General features: G+C 42.6%; 1 protein-coding gene across 1 annotated transcript; it reads left to right on the top strand.

The window, feature by feature from the left end:
- CDCA7 (cell division cycle associated 7) lies at positions 1 to 8027 on the top strand. Its single transcript, XM_085228224.1, has 10 exons — positions 1 to 242; positions 1039 to 1161; positions 1527 to 1637; positions 2366 to 2614; positions 3020 to 3097; positions 3633 to 3821; positions 4142 to 4282; positions 4716 to 4865; positions 5538 to 5674; positions 5963 to 8027. The coding sequence occupies exons 1-10, from the start codon at positions 9 to 11 to the stop codon at positions 5991 to 5993; spliced, it is 1443 nt and encodes a 480-aa protein (XP_085084350.1). The 5' UTR covers positions 1 to 8; the 3' UTR covers positions 5994 to 8027.
- Positions 8028 to 20270: the final 12243 nt, after the last annotated feature.

Genomic DNA, 20270 nt, shown 5'->3' with positions numbered 1-20270 from the left:
CGGGCCCTATGGGGCGCTCCGAGAGAGCCTCTCCATGCTCTCTGCCGGGGTGCGCGGGTGGGCGCGAGGAGGGGGCGCGAGGTGCTGGGTTCCGTGTGCGTCGGACTCATCTGCCAGGATGCGGGCGGCAGCGCGGGAAAGGCGCCGCCGGGCCCCGCCCCTTTCTGCCCCCGCCGCTTTGGCGCGAACCTTCATTTCCCGCCGCCCGTCCCGCCGTCGGCATGGCTCCGCAGCGCCCGCAGGTGAGCGCCGTCCCGTGGGGGCCGGGTAGAGCGGGGGGAAGCGTTGTGCCGGGCCCTCGGCGGGAGGAGCGGCCTCGGGGCGGCGGCTACGGGTATCCCCATCCGCGGGGCTGGAGCAGAGGATCGTCTTTTCCTCCGCTTCCCGTCCCGGAGGCCGTCGGGACTGCTGTGAGGGAGGCGGCCCGCGGTGACGAGGGTTCGCTGAGGGGCTCCGTTTCAGCGAGGCGGGCGGCCGGGGCGCGCTCCGTGTGCTAACGGGCCTGCGGCTCGTTGGCCCCGGCCGGGCCGTGGTCCGCGGTGTGCTGCGGCCCTTCCGGCGGGCCGGTGGTGGGGCTCCGTGAGGAGGGCTGCGCTGGTCGCTGTTGGAGCGGTGTGTTTTCAGTGCTCCGTGTGCTTAATGCTCACCTTAAGCTAAAAGTACCTAGTTAGTCAAAGCAGATCGCGGCGTGATGCTCTCGTGCACGTTCCTAGTCCCATCTGTAAGGTGTGGGGACACATAAGATGTTTGTGTACGTTCCTGCTTCTTTGCAGAGCTAAAAGAAGTATTTGTTAAGGGCGAGCTAAGCTCTCCTGTAAAAGGATGTGAAATCTACCAGACTAGAACCTGTTCCCACTTTAACTCTGGGGATCTTTTGTTTCATAGTTCTGGTTCTGCTGGGGGGAGGTGTCTTTTGTTCACACACGACAGGTATTCTGAAGTGGGTAAGCCTCACTGGCAGCAGTGTAGGGATGTGCCCCAGTGCCGTGCCCTACAGCTGGTGCCCACCGTAACGGGGTTGGCACTGTTCTTTTGCAGCGCCGTTGCTCTGGTAGGAGAACCTTCACCACGTTCCGAAATACCAAACTGATTCCCATGGAGACGTCCTCATCCTCTGATGACAGCTGCGACAGTTTCGGTTCTGACAACTTTGCTAACACGGTGAGTATAGGGCTGGAGCAAATAAACCTGAAGGAGCATTGCTAGTGAAGACCTGTGTGTTGGCATGTGATAAATGCTGCTTCTGTTTTGTACGGCAGTTACAGATCTGTACTACGTACTGTAATTCCATGTCACTGCTTGCTTGTGCTCCCAGCTGGTAGGTGTTGGAAGCAGATGAGCAACCTTTGAGATGTCTCCTAAACCAACGTGCTTAGTAGCTTGCAACTGCAGTTCTGAAACTGTCTATAAATCCCTTAACTATTATTATCTTTTTTTAATTAAGAAGAGCCATTTGCTTGTATTTTGATTGTAAATGCAAGTTGTTTTTGTCCAGCTAAAATTAAAGGGTATTTTGTTGTTTGCAGAAACGCAAGTTGAGGTCAAATGTTAGAGAAGAACTGGCCAAAATCTTTCACGAATCCTCTGATGATGAATCCTTCTGTGGCTTTTCAGAAAAGAAAATTGAAAGTGCTTTGGTAAGATGGCTGATCTCAGTTTGCAGCTTTAATCCTTGCACATTTTTTGGTGTAACTGGAAAATGTCAGCTTCAAATTCCAAGTCAAATGTTGTTGTCAGAAAGAAACGTGACTTTATTTAATGTAGTAAATGTAACTAGACATAGTTTGATTTTCTTTTTGTCCTCCAAAAATCCCCCTAGCTGCTAGGCTTTGCAAAATCAGAGTAAAATCTTCGTATGGACTGGAAAGTCTACTACTTGGTAAAACTGCCCTTGATGGTTGTTGTTTTTTCTTAGACTCTAACATTTCTGGTTTCTTTAGCACAAAATGTTATCCTGGCTCATGGACCCTAGCAAACCTGAGGAAAATCTCTGCATACACTGATGTGCAGTTGGATGTGCACTCTCACAGTGTAACAGAGAATGCTGTAGCACTTAAGCAGTGTAGAAGTAACAATAGATGGTGGAATCCTGCTTTTTGTAACTGCAGTGCAAGAACAGGTTTGTTGTTAAAAATACCAAGAATTAGTTTTGAGTATTGAAAAATGTAATGTCGCCATGTTTGGCATCAGTATGTTCCTGTCAGAACTTAAGAACCTGCTGAGGAATAACTAGATTGGCATCTGACTGGGAGAAGATGCGTGTCTGAGTTATAAAAAGCAGTAAGGAGAACAAGTAGGAGTCAGACTATTTAATTGCAGAGCAACTCATTCTGTTTTATGTGTTTTCGTTGTGATTTGTTAACAGAAACTGGAATCTGATTCAGAGAACAACATCAGTGCTGACAGAGAGGCACCTCTGAGACTGAGGAAATGCACTGTTCCTCTCAAAGTAGCCATTAAGTTTCCACCTCGAAGATCAGGAAGAAGGAAGGCTGAGGTGGAATCTCTTCCTGAAGATGTAATGCCTGCTCCAGATTCAGACTCCGATTCTGAGGAAAAGGGCTCCCTGTTTTTAGAAAAGAGAGCTTTAAACATCAAGGAAAACAAAGCAATGGCAAGTACTCAGGCTGTCCCCTGCTTTCTCTCTCTTCCCCTTGACTCTTGGTGGCTCTCTTTGATTATTCAAATTAACCCTAAAGGGAGTTATGTGAATTCATTAAGAGGAATTTACGTTCTGAATACTTGAATCAGATGCTTTATGTTCACTGGTATTTGAAAACCTGAGAGAAGTCTTTCAGTAAAAATCTGTATGTTTAAGGCCTATCCTTTTTTAAGCTTGAAGTCTATTAAGTTTGAGTGTTTTCAAATTACCTGTAGTTGCTAGAACATAAAAATGAGACAAAAGTTAAAGAATGGCTGCACTTGCTGTAAGTAATTGTAATTCTAGCCAATTGCCCTAATCTAATAGTCTGCAATAGCATGTGAACTCCCTTTTTAAGGCTCTGCTTTCTTTTGCTAGCTTGCAAAACTAATGGCTGAGTTGCAAAATGTTTCTGGTATTTTCAATGGGAGAAGATCACTGCCAACTGCCAATAATGTAAGTACAAACTTAATGTATTTGCCTTAAAGTTTCTGAATCTTGAATTATTTTGATTACAAAGCTTATTAAACCTCATAATTCTAAGTCCAGTTCAGAATTGTGTCACTTACTGAACTGGACATCCTCATTGTGCAATTTTCTTCTGACTTTTCCACTGTATAAAATGGATCAGATTAATTCACAATGGCTTACGTGTCTCCACAGGCCAATAAAACTGAACGAGATGCTGTGTAAATATGTATTTATACAGCGGCTAGAGATAAGGGAAGGCAGTCAAAGCTTTGAAGCTCAAGTCTGAATTTTCTTTTGAGCTCAGAGCCTCAAAAAGGACTCTGACCTTTGGATTAGTTAGGTCCTTAAAGTAATAGGGTAGCGAATTAGCAACGTGATGGATTTTGCTGATTTACTTGTAAGCTGTATGAGTAACAGTAAAAGCAGAAACTTGCCATAGATGTGGGTTCTGCTGCTCTTGTGTGGGAATTCCTGTACTGTGAGGACAGTTGTGTCATTGGGTTCTCTTAAACTTTTGCAGACACCAAAACGACTTCCAAGGCGCTCACTTCCCAGAAGTGCATTGAGGAGGAACCCAGACCGAAGTTCTCGGCCTCACACGAGATCCAGGTCCCTGATTGAAGGCCCTCCTACTCCTTTACCAGAGGAGGAAGATGATGACCGATACCTCCTAGTGAGAAGGAGGAAGATAGCTGGTGATGATCTGGAGGTGTGCTGTGGTTCTGGTTCTTCAGTTGCTACCGAAGATGGTTTTCTATCCCTTCAAGAATATAAAAATTAATTCAGAGCGCATTATCCTAGATGAATTCCTCTTGTACTCCAGTTGTAGGCGAGAAAAATCCAGTGGCATTTTGTTTGATCTGTCATCCTTTAGATGCTAAAGCAGCATACGCATCATAGGTGTTTACAAAAATTTATCTCTTTAAATATAGAATAGATGTTTGAGACTTTGGCATTGATTTGAAGAGTCTTGCTTTGCATAGAATTCTTGCTGAATCCCATTCTAACAGCGTTGTCTCCATTATCCAGCATGATGCCCAAACTCCCAGGAGAGGTCACCGTGGTGCCATGGCTCTTCCACACATTGTGCGACCGGTTGAGGAGATAACGGAGGAAGAGCTGAATAACATCTGTGGATCTGCGAGAGAGAAAGTGTATAACAGAACCCTGGTAAGTATATTCCAACTTCCTGAAATGCATGCCTTGTGAAATCATTTGTTTGTTACTCTGTGTTTGTGGTGTAGCGTGAAATAGAGCAGACTTGCTTGTCACTGAAAGGAGGGATGTGATTTCTGGGAGAAATATGGCTGAGGTTCCAGAACACCATCTGCCATCTTTCCCTGAGTTAACAGAGTGGCCTTTACCAAGCCAGCTGACTTGTTCTCTCCTTGGATCAACTGTATGCCTCGGTGATATCAGTCTGTGAGAGTGATTGTTAACAAACACAGAAGATAGAATCTTGATTCAAATTTGTGAGGTGGCTTTCTGTTTCAGGATGAGTGCTGCCAGCTGTCAGAGAGATTGCTTGTTAAATGCTGTATTCCCTCAGCTAAAGAGCTACTTCTAATGTTTTGTTTCTTGAATTACTTTTCCTGTGTAATAGGGAACTACCTGTCATCAGTGTCGTCAAAAAACCATAGACACCAAGACCAATTGTCGTAACTCTGATTGCGTAGGAGTACGGGGGCAGTTCTGTGGGCCCTGCCTCCGCAATAGGTATGGGGAAGATGTCAGAACAGCATTGCTGGATCCAGTAAGTCAACTTTTAATACTGACCTAAATTGATTGAGTAGCAGATGCACCTCTCTGCTCATAGCTAAAGAGTCTTAGTAAGGGAACTGCTTGCAATGTTGTAGTACATAAGGTGTACTTAAAATCATGAAGGTTGGAGAAGACCTCCGAGATCATCCAGTCTAACCATCAACACATCACCACTGTGTCCACTAAGCCATGTCTTAGTTTGAGTGAAACGGAATGATAGAATGTTGCTGTCTAGAACTCTTTGTAGTTAGTATTTCTACAGTTTCATTTTCAGGAATGAACTAGGAGAGCAGAGCAGCTGACAGAATATTCTTATATATTCAGAATAATGTTTACTATTTAGTTTTGCATTAGTGCTTTATGTACTCTGGAGGGGAATTGTATCATGGAGGAAAAAGTCTTGCTGCTGTGCACTATGGAAATGGTTCAGAAGCTGAACAGAGTAGAATATTTCCTATGGTTACATGCCAAGAAGGCAAAGAAGAGTTTAATACCTTACAGACTGAGGAATTGGCATTTCTTTCCCAGCCAGACAACTTCTGCAGCACTGATGATCATTAAGTGGAGAGTTGGATTATTTTTAGCTATGACTGAATTGTGCCTCATGCTGCAGTTCAGTTAAAGATGTTGTCCGTTTGTTTTTTTTTTTTTTTCTTTCCTCTAGACCTGGAGGTGCCCGCCTTGCCGTGGAATATGCAACTGTAGCTTCTGCAGACAGAGAGATGGCAGATGTGCTACGGGTGTCCTGGTCTATCTGGCCAAGTACCACGGCTATGATAATGTCCATGCCTACTTGAAAGGGTAATTATGCCATTGTGTCAGTAAGGTGGCTCTGTTCTTTGTGGGATAGTGGCTGAAAACTGGGAGAATAGTGATCTCAGTTGTTGCTCAGATATCTCAAGATCAGTCCACATTGTCTTTTGAGTCTGTTATTTTTCCACAAGACTCTTCTGACTTGTTAGTTCTTAGCCAAAATAAGTGGCTATTTGACCTTGACCTCTCTTTGTTGTCATTATCTCCACTAATTTGTCTAAAGAATTTCCGAACTGTTTTGCTATAAAGTAACTTGAGTTTCTTCTTGTCTTTCAGTCTGAAACAAGAACTTGGAATGGAAGACTGAAGCTGTGACTGCCTTTGACTTGCATACTCTTTCACCAGTGCCATATTATTACCTGCAATGAATTGTTTAATCAAATGAGACTACAAAGCCAGTGCCTTGGTTCCCTCCCCTTCTGGGTTTTTTAAAAAAGAAAAGCATATTGCAGTGCAAATCATGCTTTGAGAAACTGTTTAATAGAGATCTTTGCCCGCTGGCCATTGTTTTCTTTTTAAACAACTTTTGCAAAACAAAATGTGAGATAGCATCAGTCCCTGCTTTTATGCCGGCAACTTTTTTTATCCTGAAAGAAGATGGGGGCTTTAAGCCATTGGAGTTCTGTTCATGCGTTGATCTGTACCACAGGTTTATTTGTGCTTTGAAGTTGGTGACAAAAAGATAAGAATATTCTGAACATTCAGGGCATTGTTCCCCACAGAACCAAGTGGGGAAAGGTGTGTGTGCTTAACTCCTGGCCAACTTCTGCTGCAATTGACTCTTACTGAACATAAATGATCAAACAGAAGCTAACAATCCTCCAAAACAGCAATTCATTCATAAGTTCAAAAAGGAAGGTCTAAAGGTTGCAGTTGAGCTATCTCCAAGCATTAACATTTAGGTTTATAGAGCGCTTGAAGTGCACATTGGATATTTTGAAGGAGATTCTCTATTGAGTGATTTAAATTGCAGCAGAAGCAATTAAGGGGTAAGCTCTTGTGTTCTGTGCTTTCTCAGACAAGTGAAGGCCACTGCTGGAAGCTCCTACTGCACCAGCACTGCTGTTATGTAGTGGTGACTGATCTGAGAATGCGGGTATGCCTCATGAAGCGACCTCTTAAATTTCTGTCGGTTTTTGGGTTCTCTTCTTAGTTGTCCTTTCCCTTCTCTTGCTGCCAACTGCAGTAATGCTTCTGTGCTGTCAGCCTGGGGCTTAACCAAGTAGAGGAGTAGTTGATGTAGTCATTGGCCAATGGCAAGTGGGTGAACGGTGGTGACTTGTTGAACGCTACCAGGAGAAGGGTCAGTGACAAATGGTCATTCAGTTTTCTTTTCCCTATGAGCAAAAACAGAAAGCAAAAGCTTTCCAAGCTACAATCCAGCTTAAAATGAATTATTCCTTGGCTTGTGTAGAGAAGCACAAACATGGATAATGTTCTCAAGTGACGTGCCCCAGGTGTGGTAACAGATGAGGAAGAACAATTGATGGAAAAGGCTTTTAAAAATGAATAAAAAAAGGAGATGGGTGCAGTTTGTGAGCACTTAAAAATGTTGCTGGCACTGTGGTCTCTTTAACAATCTGTCCATACTTCTATTCATTTGTGGCTCTGTGTGAATGTAGAAGGGTATTTTGTGTAATGTTGTTAATGGAGCACGTGTGCAGCAAAACTGAGCTGAAGAATACCTGGTGTTGTGTGGACAGCATCTTCTAAATGCTGTAGAATAGAAGGTAACATGAAAACTAACTGGAGAGCCACAGTGAATACATGCGCTTAGTTTGGTCATGGCAGAATGCAATGTTGTACGTGATGTACAGTTGAGTAGTAGGAAGAGTCAGCTTGGATTTACTGAGCACTAGAACAAAACACAGCTTCTGACCCTTCTGTTTGCACAGTATTTGCGCTCTGTATATAACGAACCTTTTTGTACCTTTTTATACCTTTCTGGGAATTAGAACAGTGTGGGAGAAGGAGGACCTTGCAAACAGAATATGTTTGTCTAAGACTTGCAGATCTGGTTTATAAATCACCTGTGCTGTTGAGAATCTCCCATCCCCTGCTCCCATAGTGTGACTAGATGTGCAATCTTGGGTAGAGTGTGCCGTGTTCTCCAGGTTCATCTCTTGAAGAAGGAACTCTACAAGTACATGTTCTGACAGATAAGAGTGATTCTTTTTCTAATTGCTGTGCTTCCCTTCTGATTGCTGGAGTGTGGAAGAACTGTGCTGAAAGCTAATGCTTGTGCTGTGTCCTGAAGACTGCTGTATTTAGATTTCTTCCCATTGACAAATTTCTGTATGAAGGTTTTTATTTTAAAAATAAAACTTTTTCTCAGTTAAAATTCTTGCCTCTGAACTGTTCTTAAAAAACATGTTGCTGCTTTTCAGATGAACTGTTGTATCTGCTGCTGAGAAGCAGTGTTTGAGCTGCCCACAAAGAACTTGCTAGGTGCTCATTGCATTACTTTTGCTAAAGGCTGTGGATGCTTGCCTTTCATCACCATGCTGGTAACATGAGAGTAAACTTGTGTTTAATTTGGGGAGTCTGTTACATTTAAGGTATATATGATGAATTTGAGACGTCTCAATGCATCTCTTCACAGTTATTACAGTTACTTCAGTACTGTTGATATTAACCTGACAGAGAGCCTGTGGTTTATATCTGGAGCCCATGGGCAGCAATTAAGATACTTCATGCAGAGAAAAACCTAACTGATAGACTGGAAAACAAAGATGCCTGGAAATAGGAAATCATGTAAAAGGAAGAACAGAACATCCTACCTCACAGATGAGGATTGACTTAACTCACACAGCATTTTTTTTGGCAAATTATTTCCTCACTACTCAGCTGTAGGGCCAGGTGATCTTCATCTAGGTCTGATATCACTTCCTTTTTTTTTCCCCCTAAAACCTGTTATGATATCTTAAAATTGCTAGGAAGGACTAATAAGTAAACTATTCTCTTAAATTTGGATCTTTTTCCCTTGGATGTTCTTGGGGATAAATGCAAGGGGCATTTGTACCTGTGTAACAATCTGAGAGAAGTGGTGGTACTGGAAGAGTGATTGATAGCTTCTTTTTAATGTTAAATGTGTAAATATAATCTAAAAGAGAGCTTGTGAGTCAACTTATTACACTGATATAGTGTCTGCCAGTGAAACTGACCAATTCTCTTCTTGCTTTCACAAGATTCTCTTACATTAATAGATATTTTTTTGGTTCCCTGCAGTCTCTAGTTATGCAACTTACGATGAAATACTAGGTCTCTTCAAAAGAGAAGAGAAGGATTTTTTGAAAGAGGCATTTTTATCTTCCTTACCTATAGAGCAAAATGTTTTCATGATGAGTAAGCTACAGAAAAAGCACTAAAGAGTTGCTTCACAGGCTGATAAAGTAACATGCTGTATGTTCCTAAGCAGGTCTGTTGCTTAACCAGCTACATCCGTGTAGGGAAATGCAGTGGAAACTCTAAAAATAGGCACTAGCTTTGGGAACACTGCTTCTGGTTGAAGAATGGCTGTTGCTGTTGTAGGATGAGGGAGTACAGCTAGCTTTGAAACCTTATCTGATGAGTAGTGTGAAGGTGTAGTTTTCTGCATCTGATGCATTTAGCAAGGGAGTCACCCACTGACCTCTGCTGGCATAAACCAGTTTGTTTCTCAGTTCTGCTAGTGCAGCTCTTGCATGGCTAATAGCAGAAGCTACTATGGGGGTTTTGGAAAAACTTCTCGCCTTTTTTTAAGGTTCTTGGCCTTGAAACTAAATCAATGTGAGTAAAAAAGAGCTTCCTCTGTCAAGAGTAAGCTGGCTGGTCTTGTGGGACCCCAACTCCAACACCCATGCAGTGCTGGGCAATATCATAAAAATACACAAATAACAGTTATAGATGTTACAAGGGAACATGAGTAGTTCTTGATCTTGCTCCACTTAACTCCTAGGTGGATGTCTTTAAAAAAAAAAAAAGAAAAAGTGGACAGAAAAAAACCACCTGTGCTTTGTAGTGAGGGTTGGCAAATGAAAGGAAACTGTATGTTTGAGCCCAAGGGTGTAATGGTCAGTGGTAATGTTAGGAGTCCCAGAACTGCAAGGTAAGGGCAGGATGGCAATGCTGCTGTGGCTTGTAAGGAGCTGTGGATATTGAATTTGTATAAAAGCATGTCTGGAGGGTAAGGCTACAGTCATGCTACACAAGATCTGCTTGGCATGCTTCTACTCACTGGAGTTTAATCTTCTCTAGTGGCAAGGGTGACAGATGGGTATGTTTTTAAAAAAAACAAAAAACAAAAAAAACCAACACAATATGGTTGGGATGAGGTATGAAGGCACTGCATTGATGCTTTTTTTTTTTTTATTAGCACTACTTCAGATGGGCTTTTTGGAGCAGAAAAGCTTCCATCAGTTGAACTGTAGATCCTGCTGGAATGAGTTCTGCTCATCTTCCCCTTGGAGTATGTTCTTTAGGTAAAACTTGGAAACAAAATGTTGCTTAGATTATTGCTTTGCATTTAGGCTCATGTTAGCTTTGTATCTATATGTGAATATCATTGGAAGCAGGGAGGACGAAGTTGTGCCCTAGGCTGTATGAAGAGGTTTAAGCAGCAGAATCCTACAGTAAGCACCTTCATATTCTTGTAATTGCATGCAGAGTAACAAAGCTGTCCTAGCAGCACTCCTGGTGGCCTTGCCTTGCTTCCTTTTAGTTTGAATTCCCTCATAGGCACAATATGTCTGTGAGTGTTATATAAACTGGGTGTGCACAGCTGACTGCCACCAGGGGTGGGGATGAGAAGCCTCCGACAAATATATAATTCAGATATTCTCCATGAATATACAAGCATGAGCCTGTTTGGAAACAAAGCCGCAATCAGAGCGTACTAAAAATTACCTGTAAACATCTTAGATTTCAGAGACATGTAGACATTTTCAACTTAATCATATAGGTGAGATCAAACAAGTCCAACCATTTGGTATAGTTGCATGAAGACTCATCATCTTTAGACATGTTCTGAAGTTCCAGAACTAGAAGCTTAGTTATGTTACCACTCAAAGGTGAATGAACATAAGAGAATCACGCAAGAGCTCTTCTCATATAGCTTATTAGCAGAACTTAGCAGTGGGAAAGATCCTATTTCATAGCACTTTTGTGGCATAGGTTTTTTTGTTGTTAGGTGTAGGGGGTGGGGTTGGTTTGGTTTTGGGGTATTTCTTTTTGAGCCTGGTTATAATGTGAACACAACTGATAACAGTGAATCATCAGGGGGAAAAAAAACCTTTGGAAATAAGCCAGAGTCAAATTCTTTTCTCGTGCGCTGTTCAATCTGCTTCCTCTTTAAAAGAAAACTTTCACATTAGCAGAAAAATAAATGCTTAGCCAGAGTTCTTTTTGTGTCCCTTTCAGCAGGGAGAAGGGATGAGTGTGCTGCGCTCAATGCCCATGCTGGCTGCCTCCTGCTGCAGAGAGTTAGCACTCTAAAGGCTTTTTCTTCCCCCTTTATTTCTGGTTTCATCTAATTCTTATCAAAAAAGTTGTCATGTTATAATTTTGGCACTGGAAACAAGCACAGAGTTTTGTTGTGAGGCACTGGCCCGCTTTGGTACGATCCCAGTTTTCTGTAGAAGTAATTCCAAGTTTTCAGATGGTTTTCATCAAGACATGCAGACTTCCCTACAGCAAGACTAATGCTCTTTTACTTCTCACCTTCTGAGCAGTCTAGCAACTGTTTCTTTTGTTCTGAGGAAAAGGGACAGATGAGATGAACAGTTCAATAGATATCAGGCTTAGCTAACTTACTAAGCCTGCCTGAAGTTTAGCTTCTGGTTTTCTCCGTATAGAGGTCACACAATACTTTTAACATGCTGGAGTCCTTGCCATCTAGTGAAGCCTTGCTGGAGTGCTCTTGTTTCCTGTCTGCTGTGCCTCACTGTGTGATATGCAAGGAGATGCAAGGGTTTTGTGAGAGGGATTCTCATATTTGAGTGACTCAACTATTCCCAACAGTTGATACACTAATGACCTCTTTCTGCGTTAGTTTCAGAATTAGAGCAATTTTCTCCTCGTGTTTGCTGGCTACCTAAACCACATTAACCTTATCAGTGTGGGTACCAATGGGAGTGGAAGAGCAAACGCTAGCTGTCACGATGTACAGACACTGTGCAGTGAAGCAGCAACAAAGGTGGACCTAGTGTTAAGGTCCTGGGGAGAGTTAGTTCCCTGAGGGTTACTTGGAGGTGATGTGTAAGGGGGAGAAAGCTGCTTGTTGGTGAAAGTCAGTGAGGCTGTTTTGGTGAGAAACTGTTAAGTCTGTAACCACACTGTATTACCATATTTATTCCGGTGAAATTTGGTGGAAGGCAGATCAGAACTTAACCACAGCAAGGCGATACTGGGGAAAAATTAGAACTAACAGTCTCAGGGCTTCCCCAGCTTTTCTTAAACTAGACAACAAGCAGAGAAAATACAGCTAATTCAAAACTGTCTATTAAAAATAAAAGAATATATCCTGTCAGTCATAGCAATTGCCTTCAGTGACCTTGGGTTTACCTACGCATCTTTTGCTCTTACCCTGAATGAAAGACTTGCTTAAAAACCAAAGCTGACTGCACAGTGCAGCACTGCTGTTTGGTAACGTAGAGAAATTTACTTGAAAAAAATGCTATTTAAGTAACCCAGGAGCTCTGGAATATAGAATGGTACCATATAGCTGGAGGAGCGGAAAATGCTCTCAGATGATGGATATTTCAAGGCTTTTGTCCCGATGCTGAGCTCCTCTGATGTGTATCTTAAGATACTGCCAGTGTGTGCCTCTTCTTACATTTGAAAGAGGTTTATATGTTAAAACCTGCAATGCTGAAGCAGACATAATTGATGTTGAGAAGTAAAGATGATTTACAGGTTTCCTTTGTATTGTAGGTTCATATTCAGTATGTAGTGTATATTTCTCTTTAGCTCATTTCATATAATCAACTGCATCTAAAAGCAAATGAGACATAAGGCGCTGTTGTTTGTTCCCAGGTTAGTTCTCCGAGATAAAAATGCTTTGTTTTGTCCTACTAATACAGCCTAAATCTTGTAGCACTGATTTGCAAACAAAGCAGAAGGACCATAGCCTAACCCAGGCTGTTTCCTTGAGGGCTGGGAAAGGGACACACATCAGCCATTCCCAAACCTGTAGACAAACCCTTTATCTTCACTAATATGCATTCTTCTACTTTTTTGCAATAGATACCTCCAATTTTTGTTTTGCCGTCTGCTCTATGGCAATTGATGCTTCAGAGGGCTGGCTATTTATTACTCACTAGACATAGATAGGAATGCAGTAAATTCTTTACAAAATAAAAATCAATACTTACTGACATACCACGTATTGAAGAAAATAATTGTTTATGGCACTCAGCTTAAGCTGTTCTGGTAATCACGTTGAAAAATACAATATTTATTCATTAGATCAAATTTAATGAGGCCTCCTGGCAGTAATTATAAAAATTACTGTAGCAGTAAATTACTAATGAGTTGTGATGTGCTTCCTACCTGTGAGGAAGGACTGGGGGTTGAAAAACCTGATATCCAGACAACACGAGGGAGGGCGAGATCTGGAGGCTAGAAGTCATGCTCACAGCGGCGCGGAAGGTGTTCACTGCACCTGAATGGTAGGAGGGGGGGGGGAAGAGCAGCTCACAATCAGGAGTTTCACTTTAAGTAGACACTAAACTCTAGGTTCGTTTCCAAGCCTCCGTGCATACGCAGGGGAACAATGTCATCAATGGGGGGAAGAGACTCCTTTGTCATATGTGCATCACCTCATCTACAAAAGCAGCTGGGGTGACCTAATTACTCAGGTAGATCTTAGGCTGGGAACATTTTCTTACTTTCTCGTTGTTACAGAATTCCACAGAAAACACAGCAAAAAGATGATGTTTTCTTAGTGCCCTCAAATCTTCAGAACAGTCACCTAAGACGTGGAGCTAAGACAAAGGTTGAAATCCCCCACCAGCTTGCTTTGATGTGGGGAGTTTGACCCAGATTTCTTTCTTCTGAGACAAAGCTTTAGGGAATGCAAGGCTTTTGGTAGCAAATCGTCCACAGTCTGAATAGCACCAAGGCATAAAGGTGTAGAAATGATGCTGCTTCTAGTAATGCCTGGGTTTCTGCTGAGCACAGGGTGCTGCTGCAGTAGGGGAGCACAGCTAGGAAAACAGTTCTGCAGCAAAAATTAATGCACGAGTGGATTGGCATATAATTATGTTTCTATATGTAGCTTGCAAAGGTGCTGTAGAGGTGATGTGGCCTTCAGGATTGTAAAGCAGCAAATAGGCTGCTTTTGGTAAATGTCTGCTTCAAAAGATTGGTCTCCAGTTCAAACGCCCGTCCAAAATTAGGTAGAAAAAAAGACCGAATTTTAATCTTTCATAGCACAGAAACTGTTCTTTATATGTAATCTTGAGGCTTGAAGGGGTGGGTGGATAGTCAGCACAATTTCTCTTCCTTATGCTGGTCTGTTGCACAAAAAGGGATGACTGGGTGTATAGATTCTTTCAATTGTGAAGCCAGAGGGGAGAGAAACGTGCCTTTTAGTCACTTCCCAGCCCTCTCAGAGAAGTTGAAATTTGGGTGCTCCATGCAATGTGTTGCCAGGTTCTGTGCAGAGATTAGGCTTTTATGAAGCTATGGGTTCCTCTGGTTAAGAGCTGGGCATTGCAGTTCCCATTCTTGGACCCTTTGTGGTAATAGCCGTGCATCTTGATAAACATATGTGCTGAAAAATACATACAGCTGAGTCTTAAAACTTCTCGGAAGAGCTGCAGTACTTTAGTTAGTTAACATCACCTAGCCTGTTATTAAAATAAGGCAAGGAGATCTTTGGCTTAAATGCAATTACGACAAGCCAGCATCTTGCTGCCAACCAGAAATTAACCTTGTCGAACTGCATCATCAGAAACCTGCAGAGCCTGCTGTGTGCACTGTTACATCAGCATGAAAGAGCAAATGCAGTCGTGCTGCAGGGAAAAAACCTCCATTTTTGGCAATAAAGGTGATATCCTGACTGCTGAGGTGCTGGGCTCTTTCTCTAGTGCTGTCACACGTCTCTGTCTCTATCTCCCTTTTTAAAGCATAGAAATCCTCCTCAGGCTTTCCCTTGCATTCTGGTTCTGTCTAGAGAAGAAAAAAGTGGTTTTTTTTATTTTTTTTATTTTTTATTATTAGCTAAACTGAATTTGGTGATGGACAGATGTTCACTTTGCATACAGCTGTGCGGCTGGAGATGCATATTCCTGTCTTTCTGGAGCTGTCGTGAGGCTAAATTAACGCTGGTGCAAAATAACACTGGTGATCTCTAGATAGAAGACACTTTAGAAATAGAAGGTACTGTGGGCTGGATTTCTGAAAGTGCTGTCAGCCTCAGCCAAAATCAGTGGGAGCTGTGGGCTGGAAATCATGATGCAGTCCTGCCCTGCAGTAGTTTATATGAATGTGGTAGCTTCTCATGGGTGGCACCAGAATTCAGATCAATCTATTTTAAAAGCTCTCAGGTAAATACAAAAGGTAGAGTGGTGGAATGATCCTATTTGTTTGTTTGGTGGGGGCTTTTAAATTTTATTTTTATTTTAAAACAGTGGTGTGCAATTCTGAGGACTTGGACCCGGAAAGCTACAGGCTTTCACAGGCTGGCTATTGTCTCATGATGCAAAATAGGTTTTTTAGTTGTTATTGTGAATTCTTAGAGAATCCTACAGTAGCAAAATGAAAGCAATTTGCCTACACCGATGAAATCAGTTTAATATGTGTGTGGGGAGGAAATGCAATAGAACTAAACCTAAAAACTAAGTAACAATGATGAAGCTTTTAATAGAGAACGTCTCACAATCTGACATAAGTAGTAAGATTGTTGCTGTGCACTATTACTATAATTAAATTACATTATGCTATTGCACTAAACTAATCCGTCAGTAATACTGTACTTAGCAGTAGGATTTTGTCACATAAACATTATGAGACTTTAAACTTCTGCATTTTGTCTTGCAAAGTGCAGGGAAAATACAGAAATTGGAACAGCAGAATGTAACATGAAAAGCTATGGCAGTGGGAAGAGGCCAGCTGGTTCAATGTGCCCGTCCTTTTAAGGCAGGTAAGCTAAGAGTGTTAGAATACGTTTACTAAAAGAGTAGAAAACGAGATGTGCGTGAGAGCTGCCTGTTAATACTTAGAAAATATTAGATGCCAATCTAAACGTTATTTGTCAGGTTTTTGTGATCTTCAGAACGTGTAAGGTTAAATCAAGCTGCTGAGAGTACACTGTTAAGAAAAACATGCAAATAACTGACATGAAGCTGCAATCTTTCTCTGAGCAGAGACAGAGAAAGGAGGCTGCAGATCACATAGGCTCTGATCAGTGAAACAGGGCGGCTGATCAGGGGATGCAGCCTCTAGAGCAACGTTAGCTCTGGCAGACCCCGGAGAACAGTATTTTTCAAACTGAAGACTTCACTCCCATCGTAACAGATCAAAGCATCATTCAGATGAGCAGATCCCATCCTCTCTCAGCCTGGTAAGCTGCCAAATGTTTATTTTGATGCTAGATCTCTTCCAAAAGGGTTGCTGCAGCATTCATCCACATCGTGTCATACGATATGGCCCTTTCTCACTTTAGGAAGATAGAGACAGTCTTACCTGCTCCTTTTTATTAACAAGAACAAGCAATTACTGGATTTTAACAAAAATCATTGAGGGAAAAATGAGCAGACTTCTGCCCCTGTGCTTACATCTTTTATGTGTAGCAGAAAAAATGCATACTATAAACATACGCCACTATACCACACCACTGAGACATTTGCTGTACTTTCTCTTTTTGCCACTGCCTCTAGCTATATGCTGTACCATCTTGGTGTGCAGTGCTTGCAGTCTAATTGTGCATGCAATATCCACGCTAAATGAACAGCACGGCAGTGGAATGGCTATGCTATTCATTAAGGATTCAGAATTTGTGCAGAGGTCCATTCTAGCTCCTGGGGGTAGGAGAAGGATGAAAGCATGATCCATTATTAAGCCTTGTGAGAGTGTCACCCCTTGCCTCTGGCAGGCTCAGGAGTGGGACTTAGCATCTATGGGGCGGTTACCAGCCGTAATATATATTTACCCGTGTCCATCGTGTATAAGAATGCTCTCAGTAAAACTTAGTCTAGGCTGTAATAATACTTTGCACTTCTTTGTTGCCTTTCATCCGAGGATTTCATTGTGCCTTTAAAAGCTTTCATTAACTAAAACTCACAACCCCATTGTGCAGTAACTGTGCATTAACACCTCCACCATATGTAAAATACAGTGCAGAAATGTGGGAACCGGTGTAAGTGATTTGAAAAGCTGGAAAGAATGGGGGGGAAAAATGGAATCGATTATTGCCACGTCTATGTGCTAGCCCTGTGCTTTCCATCTTAAAACGTCTCAGATTTGGATTGATGCTGTAACTGCACTTTGCTGCGTTTTTAAATGCTGATGAGCGCCAAATTTGTTTCAAAAATCTCGAGATATTCGTTTCCAGGTTCATTTATTATCCTTTGATAACAGGATGCAGACGCAGCAACGAGTGTGCTGTAATTGCCTGCGGAGCTAGGTGTGCAGTTTTGCTATTGTTAAGCTGCGGGGTCTTGTTTCCCCAGGATGTGTATGATTTCTGAATGCCAGTTACATACGTTCCCGAGAAGAGAATGTGCTCCTGAAGCTACAATGTCCTTCGTGCATAGCCTCCGATCCTCTACAAAGCTTACATTTCACAGGATTCAATGGTATTGGTTCTTTTGGGATCAATGGGAAACTCACCACCCATCTCCAGTATCTCTGAATTACAGAGCAGAACCAGATCAAACGCAGAAGAGTTCCCTCATTTATCCTTCCTCTGTCATACATCAGAGTGTGTGCTGCATTCATTTCGTGTAGGCGGGCTGGTGTCTAATGTACTCTGTGAACATATTTATAGAGGATTAACCTGTGTCAGGTATTCCTAAAAACTGATTTCGTTAAAGTACAAATTTTATTCTACTTGTCTCAAACACAGAAATCATTCCTGCCTGGCTTTGATATTGGTCATTTTTTTGCTGGGGTGTGACACAGTGAGCGTTATCAGTAGCCCTGCTATGTGTGACAGCTTTTTTCCCCCCAGCCGACGCGTCCTGGCACATTGTATGATCTGTGCCTGAGGATGTCAGCCTGCAGTGAACGCGCTCTCTAATAGAATGTACCATGCAGCAAATGCCGAAACACTGTGGCTCCGGCCTTCAAAGTGCTTAGCAGCAAACTGCAAGTAGAAGGTGGGGAATGGCAGCTGCCGGGGAGGACCTGGAGGCACAGAGTGCCTGGGAATGCTGTATGTGTGCATACTGACCCAGCGCCTGCTGTTCCAGGGCCCATCCAGCAACACAAAGCTACTGGAACACAGACAATTGCAACCCTCCTTTCTTCCCCAGGTCAATAATACATTTTAAAATATTTACTTTGGCACAGGCAACATCTATCTCATGTAGGAGAAGGATTAAAAGGAAATACAAAAGGATCGCTTAGCAGTGGAGAATTCTGACCCTCATTTGCAATTTGTGAGTAAAGCTCCAAAACGCTAATGGCAACTTGAGGAGTTGCCAGCTAGGAACTTGGGCTAGAACTGAGCAAGGGCAGACTTCTGATTAGGGGCAATTTACTAAAGATCAGAGCTGCAGAGAAAATGACCTGAGCAAGCAGTGGCAAACCTATTACTTGGATGTGTGACAGCAAGATTTAAGGTTTCTTCTCACCTGGGTTTTTAGCCTGGCATTCTGGGTTTCGTTGTTTTTTTGCTTAAATTCGTGTCATCCCATACCGGGAAAGAAATTGTATGACAAGGCTTATAGAGCTTTGTTTTCAATAGCTAATGCCTTCTAGTTGAAATGAATGATGGGAGTTGACTTAATATTTGCCACTTATCTGATTGCCTTTGAATTCAAGGAGTTCAGCCCATTCTGGATGCTGTTCTTGATACTTGATAGTTTGTTGTTGTTGTTGTTTTTAATAACTTGTGTCAAATATTATTTGTTCTCCCATCAGTCCATCTTATCTGGATGTAAGAAAACACAAAAATCAGTTGGGGGGGGGGGGGAGAAGGATTATGCCCAGCAGCCCATCAAGCAGTTTATTTTTTGGTTCGTTCTCTTCCCCTTTGTTCAAATACCAACTCCGAAGCTTGCAAATGTTTCTTCTTGCCAAGACAGTGGTACTTTTGCCCCAGCACACATTAATGTTTTTTTTTTTCTCCCTTTTTGTGTGTTTTGAGTGCAGCTGAACAACAAATTCCCCTATTTAATAAGCAACTTCCTCACGTTAAGTTTTTCCGTAACAAAGAGTTTTCTCTTGATTTTAGCACAGCTCTGTGCTTGTATTTGTAGATTAAGCACTGACAAGTGTACAGCAACAAATGCAGTAGTACTGCATGTTCGTGGGCCTTTCTCAGCCCCTTTGCAGCCCGAGCCCATGTATCTCAAGGCGCCCTGGCAGCAGCTGCTCATCAAGAGGTATCCAGCAAGAGGGCAAGTGGGTATTCACGAGATGAGAGCGGCACTTTCCTGAGAAATCTGACCCCTTTTCTGCTGTCCAACAGACATTAGGCTTATGGTACTCTCAGAAAATATCATGTATGTAACATCCATTTCATACTTCTCCCTGAAACCTAGATCATTTCAAGTTATACAATAGCAAAATAATTTGCTACCCATTTTCTGACCAATTTAAGAAGCTTTCTTTAAAAGGAAGCTGGCTTATCAGAGATGACTGGTGGACATGGACAGGGGGATGTGTGTGTGCATCTGGAGCTCTTTTGTTCTCTCTTGGTTAGCTTTGGTTGTTAAGACAGCTGTTTTGGTAATTTCTTGGCTGGCTTTGCAAGGAAAAAAATCTTGGTCTTTCCTGCTTGTGGAAGAGAGAATGTCATAATATTGCTCTCCCACTTGACTGACAGGCACCTCTGCCGAACACACAGCGTGTTTCATCTCGGAGCACTCGATGAATATCCTTTCCCCCCCACCCCCCTCCCCAGACCAGCCCACCTCTACTCGCTATGCTCCTTGCTTTTTCTGCCAGGATTGCAATCTCTGCCTTTTGTTCCTTCTTCTCGGCAGTTAATACCTCCCCACCTTACAAGTCAGTGGTGGATTCTGTCAGTTAAAAAACCCAAATAACAAACCCTCTTACCCTGAAGGCCTTCTCCTTTCATGTGTGCATTTTCCTAGCCTGCAAGGGAGTTGGTGCCATAACCCTGAGCTTTCACGGAATAGTTTCTAAGCCTGTATCTATGCATTATGAATATATTCCGGAGGGAGAATGAGCATCCCCTGTTCTGGCAGCTCATGCATTGCATGACTTCCTGCCCTTCCCCTCTCCCCCACCGCTTACAACCTTGGCACTTCTTCCCCTCTGCATGTAATGTCTCCTTTCAAATCCTCCAGCACTGTGCCATCGCCTCAGCCTGCTCCAGCCATTGCCTGGCAATGCAGCAACAGCACAGAACCTAACAGATTTGCCTCTGTTAAGATACCCCACTGTTGAGTTTTTGCAGGTTTCCAAAAGCTGG

This window comes from Meleagris gallopavo, chromosome 7, assembly GCF_905368555.1.
Source record: "Meleagris gallopavo chromosome 7, MGAL_WU_HG_1.1, whole genome shotgun sequence".
Classification (NCBI taxonomy): Eukaryota; Metazoa; Chordata; class Aves; order Galliformes; family Phasianidae; genus Meleagris; species Meleagris gallopavo.
Note: the sequence above shows the minus strand (reverse complement) of the source record. Positions and strands in the feature narration are given on the sequence as shown.

What these genes read in the sequence shown, in the direction of transcription:
- CDCA7 (XM_085228224.1), top strand. Translation starts at nt 9, where the DNA reads ATGGGGCGCTCCGAGAGAGCCTCTCCATGCTCTCTGCCGGGGTGCGCG. An exon ending in CTGACAACTTTGCTAACACG is followed by an intron (nt 1,162 to 1,526) that starts GTGAGTATAGGG and finishes TGTTGTTTGCAG; the next exon opens with AAACGCAAGTTGAGGTCAAA. An exon ending in GTCCATGCCTACTTGAAAGG is followed by an intron (nt 5,675 to 5,962) that starts GTAATTATGCCA and finishes CTTGTCTTTCAG; the next exon opens with TCTGAAACAAGAACTTGGAA.